The 10,817-nt window shown below is 41.4% G+C and overlaps 1 protein-coding gene across 1 annotated transcript in view; it reads right to left on the minus strand.

Annotated features, from left to right (window-relative positions):
- The window catches only part of aldh5a1 (aldehyde dehydrogenase 5 family, member A1 (succinate-semialdehyde dehydrogenase)), a 32,150-nt gene that overhangs the window by 18,945 nt on the left and 2,388 nt on the right, over positions 1 to 10,817 (minus strand). Inside the window, exons 2-3 of the mRNA XM_087978602.1 lie at positions 9,908 to 9,991; positions 2,266 to 2,436 (exon numbers count right to left, since the gene is read on the minus strand). Coding sequence (XP_087834728.1) covers positions 2,266 to 2,436; positions 9,908 to 9,991 — 255 coding nt within the window. The remainder of the gene's footprint in view (positions 1 to 2,265; positions 2,437 to 9,907; positions 9,992 to 10,817) is intronic.

Below are 10,817 nucleotides of genomic sequence, written 5' to 3' on the forward strand. Positions count from 1 at the left end.
GTGAACCTATTCCATCAGCATGAAATTCGGTAGATTGGAAGAGGAATGAGCAGCTAGCTAAGTATGTGCTAGCTGTGAAACAGTCTCATGAGGAGCTCTAATGGCTAGATGCCTATTTGTTGAGGCCAGTGGGACAGAGAGTGACCTATTTACTGAGGCCAGCCTGGGAGCCAGTTGCCTTTCTGATGGGCCTGGGAACCAGTCACCATTTTGTCAAAGCCAGAAGTCTTCTGTTTAGACAGCCTTCTGCTGGCCCCAGGATGGGGTTTTGGAGAGGAGGAGGTTACAAGGGGTTGGGAAAGATAGGGAGAGGCTGCAATGCGGAAAGGAAGGGAGTCAAAGATTGTAAGGTGGTGGGGGAGTGGGGGAATGGGGGTGGGGGACAGCAGAATAGGTGAGAGAGGGAGTCTTTAAGGTAGTGGGAGAGAGAGGCTGTGAAGTAGAAACAGATGTTTTAAACCCATTAAAGGAATGTTCAGCTAAGCAGAAGCAAGCAGTCGGTGCTATTGCCAATTGTTATATTTGTGATCTGAGATGCAGTCAAATGGGTAGTAATTGTCATGGGCTGGACTGGCCTGGGGGTTGGGGGGAGGTGGAGGAGGAGGAGTATCACGCCTTCTATTCACTTACCAAAATCCTCTACTTTCTGTCACTGAGCCATTTCCAGGAACAAATCAGCACTGATTACTTAAATTCAAAGGCATTGATCTTTTTTCAAAAAGTTCTCCCATAAGTCAATTTACTAAAATCATGGCGAAAATCTATATAAACAATCTCAAATGTACTTTGATCAACATCATGGTCTCAAATAATTGAGTCAAGTCACTCATACATGATTTGCCTGCAACAAATGTTTGCTGCCTTTCCTTGATAAGTCTGTATTTTTCTGAACTGCAGTTTATTTTGGCTCTAATAATTATATTTAATAATTTTCTCAATGCCAGTGTTTGGTTAGCTTGTCTGAAGTTTTGCGATTATCCCTCTTCTCCTTTCTTGAGTAATGATACAAGATTAGAATCCTTCCATTTCTCAAATCCTCCTGTTGGATTCAATGAGGGTTGAAAGAATGTAGCATATGCATCTATTACTTCTATTCTGATTCTTCAGCAAACTGAGGATTCATACCTTTAAACCAGATGAAATGCTAATCCTTTCAGTATAACTTCTCTATTACTATACTGTCTAAGACTTTTTCTCTTCTAGAGAGCAATCACACGTTTTCCACTTCTTTTGTAACAACGGATGCAAAGCTTTAACTTAATGCTTTAGCTACGTCATCTCAATCTGCATGAAAATTTCCCTCTGTTACAAAAATAAGTCCAATACTTTCCTTACCTAAGCTCCTACAATTTAAAATGTTTGCTTTTTATTTAATATTGCCCATTTTTCTTTGATAAATGCATGAAATGTGGCAGAAGAGGCTTTGGTTGGACTCTCTCATCTAGATGACAACATTCACATAGATGCAGCCCTTCGTCATTACTGTGGGAGCCAATTAGCCACTCAAGTCTTTTAATTCGGACTTGAACCCACCAATCTTCTTATTCAGTAAAACCTCCATTGGAGTCACGCCACGACTAGCAGAATCACAATGTTGACTTAAACCCTTAGCATCCACTTGTGTTCGTCAGTCCCACGACAATGTTCTTTAGAGCACTAACAGTAAATCATCCTACTGCTGGAGTAGCAGAAACCAGAATTATAATTTATCAGGGATTTTACATAACCGACCCATTAGTAGCATGGCATTGCTTCAGTTCAACTGCAACATTATACATTGTGAGCATTTTGCAGTATATTTCAGGAACATTGGTCCTAATAAACAATAAATATAACACAATCCCTACAGTGTAGAAAGAAGCCATCTGGCCCAAAGAGTGTGCACTGACCCTCCAAACATTATTCACCTAAACCCACATCCCCATCCCACAACCCCACATGCAGCGTTTACCATGGATAACCCACATGATATGCATATCCCTGGACACTATGGGGCATGTTTTCTTAAGCACAACCAATCCACAAAACCAGCACATCTTTGGACTGTGGGAGGAAACTAGAGCACTCAGAGGAAACCCACACAGACATGGGGAGAACATCAAAACTCCACACAATCAACTGCCTAAGGCTGGAATCAAACCCGGATCCCTGTCACTATGAAGCAGCAATGCTAAGCAGTGTGTCACCCACATGAAAATGTTCTTTGTCAACAAAGGCTTCAATGATGTAACACTAATGATACACAGGTTGATGTATTGCACTCACAGGAGTTATAACAGCAGATACTCCTATTGGCTGCTTCAGAATTAGGATCCTACGGTCAAGGGAAGAAGTAGGAACGACATCTCCATACACTCGACGAGCTTCTTCTGAAAACCACTCCAGGAATGATGCAGCGTATAATGTTTCACCTAAGGCTTCCTTCATTGGTTTTCCCTAGAGAGAATAATTTGCTAAGTGTTAGAATTACTATGGAAAGAATGAAGAAACAACTGTAAAAGTATTCACATTTACGTTGTACAGCACTGACAGCACACAGCCATATGCAGATGGAAGCAGACTCCTGCTTAGAATGAAAGCAACAAATCTAATCAATATGCAGCATTACAATCTGGTTCAGAAATCAAATATTAAGACAAACATAAAACTAAATAAATCAGTAACATATTAAGAACGATACATCAATACTTCTGACATTGTACTCCACGACATATGCAAAACAATATTTGGCTGGTCCTGTTAACTATCAAAGCAAAGTAATTTGGACTTCATACTGTTGTGAAGTTGGGTCGAGTACTTGTAGATTGGGAGTCAGGAAGTGAGAATTTGGTGTTTGTAAAGTGCTAGGGGGGAAAAACATTCCCTTTAAAAGATTATGCACTTTTTCTGTGCTTAGAGATTTAAAATGGATGCCTGTGAGCAGCAGTTTGAAAGTTTGAAAGCACACAGAGACTGCGAACTGAAACATTTGAATTGAAATGTTACCAGGCCAAGCAGCAGTATTTTTTTTAAAGCAGACAACAGGCTTTTGCATTTAGCCAATCAATTTGAACCAGGTGCTTAGATACCAAAACCCTATTAAATTTAAGTCTGATGGTCTTGACAACATAGGGCCAATCCTATTGTAAGAAATATTGAAATGTATGAAAAGAAGGGGGCAGTTGGACAAAGACCCCTGAGCTAATGGCTGTCAGCTCTCAAGAGATAACCGCTGGCTCTCACAGCCTCCTCTGTGTCTTAGGGAAAGCACCATCTCAATAACACTGGTACCAACAGCACAACCAGATAATATTCCTGACAGAAGAATTGACGGACAAGGCACAGAATATCCCAGAAGACACCTAACCTGGCTGTAATTTTGGAGAGACTGAATTCAATTTTTTTTTATATGAGTGAGACTTGTTGGAACAGCATACTATTAGAATCTTGCTTTATTCGGGAATAGTTAGCAGTTAGAAGGGTTTTATTCCGTTTGTTAATGGTTTAGTTAATTTGTTCGCTGTTAGAGTTAGATAAGTAAATTATGACTTGTTAATTTTAAAGTGAGTGTCAGGGATTTATTTTAGTTAACCACTAGAAGTTGCTGAAAAGCAGGTTACACTACTTTTCACATTCCTTTTACACATTATGGGGCAAGGTGCTCCTCTTTGGGTGTTTCGGTTTTAGTTCTCGGGGGGGGGGTCAACCTCCACTTTATACCACATATAAACGATAAACTGGCAGTATAAACCCAAATATACAGGGATAATTTTGAGAAAGACAGAAGCAACCTAAGACGTGATGGATGAGCAACAATGAGTAAAGAAAGCCACAATGAGTGGGCAGGAAAAGATAAAAGAGGGGAGGTAATGGCAGCCACAAGAAGACAGGGTGGTGTGAAAATATAGGTCATAAGAGGTGGAGTGGAGTGAGAAGATGAGGCTATAAGATGTGGAGTTGGGGTGAAGCAGGAGAGAAAATGGAGTGAGCGAGACATAGGTGTGAAATGCAAGGGAAGGTTGAGGCTGCAAGCAGTGTTGGGGATGAAATAGAGGCCACAAGAAATGGGCACAGGAAGAGGGAGAAAGAATGTTAAGAGTGTAGGATATAGGTGGGAGATGGAGGTCAGAGGTTGGGGGGAGGGGGAAGAGATGCAAGCCTCAAGGGGTGTATGGGGTGAGAAAGGAGATGGAAACAGCAAGATATTGGAGGGATAGAGGGTGGAAGAGAAGATAAGACTATAGGGGCTCAGGCTGCAAAGGACAGAAAACAACTTTAAACCTGATAACAGGGGAATATTCACTTTACTTTGAGCCAAGAAGACTTTAAATCACTAAGTCATAAATTTCTTACTAATTAATTAAATACATGCGGAATTTCCAGCTCAGAGTTGCACAAGGGAAAAAATGTAGTAGATGCCATTGTCATAAACATGGTCAAAAACTTAGGCTTGACCCAAGATGCAATAAAAAGGGCAGAAACTGCCTGGGTAAAAATTCCAGCTTTTGAGGTGAGTTGGAAATGCATTAGACGTGGTCTCATCAGTATACATTTTGTCCACTGTATCTCAGGCAATGGTTGATGAATTGATTTGATTTATTGTCACGTGTACCTAAGTACAGTGAGAAGCTTTGTTGCAAGAAGTATAGACAGATCATAGAAACCAGGGACATACAGATCATAGGGTGAAAAAAAACTTGGACAGAGTAAGGTATACAGGTCACACTGCATAGGATGTGTATGAGAACAACATTAACAAGATCAACATTATTTGAAGTAGCGAGTCTATTCACCAGTCTAATAATGGCAGGGAAGAAGCGTACTTGTGCACGTGTTCAAGCTTCTGTATCTTCTGCCTAACGGAAGAGGTTGGAGGAGAGCTTTACTGGGGTGGGAGGGGTCTTTGATGGTGTTGGCAGCCTTCCCGTGGCAATGATATGCATAAATGGAGTCCATAGATGAGAGGTTAGCTTCCGTGATGGTCTATGCTGTGCACACAACCTTCTGTAGTTTCTTATGATTCTGGGCAGAGCAGTTGCCTTACCAGGCCAGTATGTACCCAGACAGTAGCTGTGTGTAGAAGTGTGTCAGTCATTTTGAAAAAACTTTTGTTTCTAATTTATGTCTTAAGTCAATTTAAATACTATGGTATCTAGAAAACTAATGCTTTTCTTGTGTGCTGTGGCTTTGTGTTTAATGAAGGGCTGATAATTGGGGATATTGATGAATTCTTCAAATTCTGATTCTTTGCAAATACGAATACAGAAAGTATTGCTATTAGCTGACTTTATCATTGAATAAATGAGTTCAAGAAAGCAGCTCACCAATCTAGAGCAATTAGGATAGTCTACAAAAGTTGACCTTTCCTGTAATGCTCACATTCCTTGAATTAATAAAATAAAAAGGTGAGTGACATCTACCCTCTGTGAACTGGAGGCTCAATCACCTTACTGATTCGAACATAAAAGGGCTGCAAATTATATTGTACTTCTAAGCTGCAAACTAAAGCTCACCAATACATTCCAATTTGTAGAGTTTCAGGTAAAAATAAAAAGTAAACTGAAACGAGTGAATATAAAACATGCTTTTACTTAATAGCAGTTAACTTTTATAAGAGAACCAGGGTATGACCTGACCCAAATGAGAAGAATGGTCAGTAATTATATCTTATGCTTTGAAGCAATACACAGCAAATATTTAAGTCATAGAATTAAATAATTTTTAAGTATGTTTTTCCTCCAGCCTTTTAATTTTTTGTTTTGAAAACTTGAGGTTGTAAATCCAAGCTCGAGAAATGACAATTACTAATTATGAACCTCTTAAATTTTATGACAACTTTTTATAAATTTCAGAAACATGAAATTCACATTCTTAAACTGAATTCCAATTTCAATTTTATTGCAGGCACAAGTGTATGGAATGCCTCCTGCTTGATTTGCTATGTTCATCTTCCTGTTGCTGAGGCACTGGCAAAGGAAGTCAGATAGAAAAAACTTTTGATATTCTATTTGTCAGAAGAAAATCTAAACAAGAGGGATTCTGAAAAGAAACAAAGATTCTTTGATATGACTGAATTGAAAATTATGCTTGCACGGGTGAAGTAAACAGATGAGTACATAGAACATAGAAGAATACAGCGCAGTACAGGCCCTTTGGCCCTCGATGTTGCGCCGATCCAAGCCCACCTAACCTATACTAACCCACTATCCTCCATATACCTATCCAATGCCCGCTTAAATGCCCATAAAGAGGGAGAGTCCACCACTGCTACTGGCAGGGCATTCCATGAACTTACGACTCGCTGAGTGAAGAACCTACCCCTAACTTCAGTCCTATATCTACCCCCCCTTAATTTAAAGCTATGCCCCCTTGTAATACCCGACTCCATACGCGGGAAAAGGTTCACACTGTCAACCCTATCTAACCCCCTAATCATCTTGTACACCTCAATCAAGTCACCCCTAAACCTTCTTCTCTCTAATGAAAACAGCCCCAAGTGTCTCAGTCTTTCCTCATACGATCTTCCTTCCATACCAGGCAACATCCTGGTAAACCTCCTCTGCACCCTTTCCAGTGCCTCCACGTCCTTCCTATAGTATGGCGACCAAAACTGCACACAATATTCCAGATGCGGCAGCACCAGAGTCTTATACAACTGCATCATGACCTCAGGACTCCGGAACTCAATTCCTCTACCAATAAAAGCCAGTACGCCATATGCCTTCCTCACCGCACTATTTACCTGGGTGGCAACTTTCAGAGATCTGTGTACATGGACACCAAGATCCCTCTGCTCATCCACACTACCAAGTATCCGACCATTAGCCCAGTACCCCATCTTTTTGTTATTCTTCCCAAAGTGAATCACCTCACACTTAGCTACATTGAATTCCATTTGCCACCTTTCTGCCCAGCTCTGCAGCTTCTCTATATCCTGCTGTAACCTGCCACATCCTTCCTCACTGTCAACAACTCCTCCGACTTTCGTATCATCCGCAAACTTGCTCACCCAACCTTCTAACCCCTCTTCCAGGTCATTTATAAAAATGACAAACAGCAATGGTCCCAAAACAGATCCTTGCGGAACACCGCTAGTGACGGCACTCCATGAAGAAACTTTGCCATCAACTACTACCCTCTGTCTTCTTCCATCCAGCCAATTCCTAATCCAAACCTCCAACTCACCCTCAATGCCATATCTCCGTATTTTCTGCAGTAGCCTACCATGGGGAACCTTATCAAACGCCTTACTAAAATCCATATATACCACATCTACCGCTTTCCCCTCATCAACCTCCTTCGTCACCTTTTCAAAGAATTCAATAAGGTTTGTGAGGCACGACCTGCCCTTCACAAAACCATGCTGACTATCCTTGATCACATTATTCCTATCCAGATGTGCATAAATCCTATCCCTTACAATTCTCTCTAAGACTTTGCCCACAACAGAAGTGAGACTCACCGGCCTATAGTTACTAGGGTTATCCCTACTCCCCTTTTTGAACAAGGGAACCACATTTGCTATCCTCCAGTCTTCTGGCACTACTCCTGTGGACAAAGAGGACATAAAAATCAAGGCCAATGGCTCTGCAATCTCCTCCCTTGCTTCCCAGAGAATCCTAGGATAAATGCCATCAGGCCCAGGGGACTGAGTAGATTAAGAGCAAAAGAGACTCTATTCTCTTGTCATCTGAAGGAAGTAGGTTGGAGTGAATGGTAAATAGTTATAGGCAACATTAAACACAGTACAACATCTGGCAGGGCAAAGATAGCACAGCACACACTGAAACCAGCTACAACCGGTTCCAACCAATAATAAGTCTACTGCTTCAAAGCCAGTGTCAGCCAGATCGCTTCCAGTCCCAACTGCTCCCAACCAGGGAGAATTCAATTCGTAATGACTGATTGCCAGCATTTCAACCACTCTGGGTTTTAGAGTTTTCACTTCCAAGATAGAGGTTTTCACAGTCTTTATGAATATCATACAATCTTGAAACACTACGTTAATTTGAGGGTAAGTGTGTTCATCTTTTTCAAGATGTGGAGGTGCTGATGTTGGACTGTGTGGGCAAAGTTAAAAATCACACAAGCTGAGGTTATAGTCCAATAAGGTTGTCTGGAAGTACTAACTTTTGGAGCGCTGCTCCTTCATCAGGTAGCTGTGGAGCAGGATCATAAGACACAGAATTTATCGCAAAAGATTAGTATCTTGCAACTGAAATGATATATTGAACAAACCTAGATTGCTGTTAAGTCTTTCATCTTTTAGAATAGGTTGCAGGTTCTGATTCATTAATATGTAAATCCCATAACCTCTTTTAAGTCACATTTTCGAAATAACTTAAACTTGTAGTGCGACATGAACCCAAGTTCCCAGTTGAGGCTATCCTCATGTGTACCAAATGTGGCTATCATCTTCTGCTCGGCCACTCTGCGTTGTTGCGTATACCGAAGTCCGCCTTGGAGGATGGTCATCTGAAGATCCAAGGCTGAATGTCCCTGATCACTGAAGTGTTCTCCAACTGGCAGGGGAACATCCCTGTCTGGTGATTGTTGTGTGTTGTCCACTCATCCATTGTCATAGCATCAGCTTGGTCTCGCCAATGTACCATGACTCAGAGCATCCTTGCCTGCAGTGTATAAGATAGACAATGTTGGCTGAGTCACATGAGTACCTGCCAAGTACATGGTCGGTGTGTCCCCACGTGTAATGGTGGTATCCATGTCGATACTCTGACATGTCTTGCAGTGGTTGCCATGAAGGCTGGACAGTTTTGGTGCGAACAATGGTCTGTTTAAGGTTTGGCGATTGTTTGAAGGTGAGAAGTGGAGGCATGGGGAAGATCTTGGCGAGGTGCTCATCCTCATCAATAATGTGTTGTACGAAGAACATGGCGGAGTTTCTCTGCTCCCGGGAAATACTGGACAACGAAGTGTACCTTATTGGTTCTATCCCATATCTGTCTCCTGAGGCAGTCATCATGACTTCTCACTGTGGCACATCAGAACTGGTGATTGATGAGTTGAGCATCATATCCTGTTCTTATGAGGGTGTTCTTGAGTACCTTCAGGTGTCATGGCCTCAATCGGGACATTGTGTTCATGTCACTCTACAGGTAACCCCACTACACTACACACACTTACATACACTCACACCCGTGCTGACCCTTTTTCATATACACACACACATACACACACATATATATGCCCCCTACCCTCTCACAGGATTATACTCCATCACATTCAAACTCCACACACACACACGCAAACACACTTTCGCACGCACTCACATTAACTCTCTCTCATGCATGCACACACACACATTTGTGAGGTGAATTTGCAGTTGCGGAATTGTATTTGCAGACACATTCTATTTTGCTCAAAAATCATACAATCTGCAGGTTATCAATCCATTTAACATTTTATAAATTCCTATTTAAAATAGAACCAGTCTGACTCAAGACTGGGATACAAACAGACTCTTACCTCGCACCTTTAATGCATTGTCTGAGCTGAAATGTCACTTCTTTATATAAAACCTTGTTATCTCGAGAATGTGACTTGAAAGAAGTTATGGGATTTACATATTAGTGAACCGAAACATGCAAACCACTCTAGAAGATACATGGCAGTGTAATCTTTTGCTATAAATTCTGTGTCTTATGATCTTGCTCCACAGTTTCCTGACGAAGGAGCAGCGCTCCAAAAGCAAGTACTTCCAAATAAACCTGTTGGACTATAACCTGGTGTTGTGTCATTTTTAACTTCATCATTTTCAAGCCAGTTTTTACTGTTAGAAAAATAGATACACTATTTTTCCAGATTAATTTCCTTTGATAAGCTTTAATAAAGGAATTAAACAACAATGAGGAATATATTAAAGGCCAATATATTTTCAGTTACTTACTGATATTGGTATCTTACTTACATTTTCTGCAGTAATTAGTCTCGCGAGCTCATCTTTGTTTTTCAGCATTAAATCATACCATTTTCTTAATAAATTGCTTCGTTCCTGGAAACATAAAACCAAAAGTGACAAATTGAAAAACAGAACAAATTAAACCATACTTTGGGATAAGTGGCTCCCAACTTTGGCTCCAAGAGTTTACACTCTGAGTGTGTGGTGGGGTGCTAGCGAATGGGGAGTTGAGAGGTGGGGGTGAGCGACTGGGAAATGAGAATTGGGGGTTTGGTGGTTGAGCTCTGCAAACTCAAGTGGAGACAGTTCAACAGAATGTTTGATTTTGGAATCCAGTTCACTGCAGAGTTCAGAAATCTTAATCTTGAAGCTAATTACAATAGTGCTGTTTATTCTCACCAGTCAAATTATACTCGATTAATTTAACATCCCAAGTTGGATTGTTATTGCACATTGTTTTAGAAAGCAGTGACATTTTTGCAAAAATAAATTATTTTGCTCACGATTATTTGAATGAATTTAAAGATTTTTATGGTGCAGCTTCACTTATTTGAGCCTCACAACTCCACTCAGATCCTCCACTTCCTACCTTCTGCATCACAGTCCCCCCTCTCTCTCTCTTCTTGTCATTCCCCCTTTCCCACCTGATCTCCCTCTCTTCATACCTACCCCTACCATCACACTATTCCCCCTTTATCCCCCCATTCCTCTACTTCCTCTTCTACTCTATCTCTCCCCCTCAGCCCTATTCTCCCTCTCCCCTCACTTGCCCCCTCTTTCCCTCTCTTCCCCTCACCCTGCATCCCCTGCTCTCCACTTTGGCCCCTCTCTCCTTTTCTCCCCCTCTCCTACCCCTTCCTCCTTCCTTCCTCTCTGTCCTTCACCTTGCTGTTTACCCCCCTCATGCTCACCTTGCTGC

Source organism: Chiloscyllium plagiosum, unplaced genomic scaffold (genome assembly GCF_037043375.1).
Source record: "Chiloscyllium plagiosum isolate Xiang-an unplaced genomic scaffold, Cpla_swu_hap1 HiC_scaffold_34, whole genome shotgun sequence".
Taxonomy (NCBI): domain Eukaryota; kingdom Metazoa; phylum Chordata; class Chondrichthyes; order Orectolobiformes; family Hemiscylliidae; genus Chiloscyllium; species Chiloscyllium plagiosum.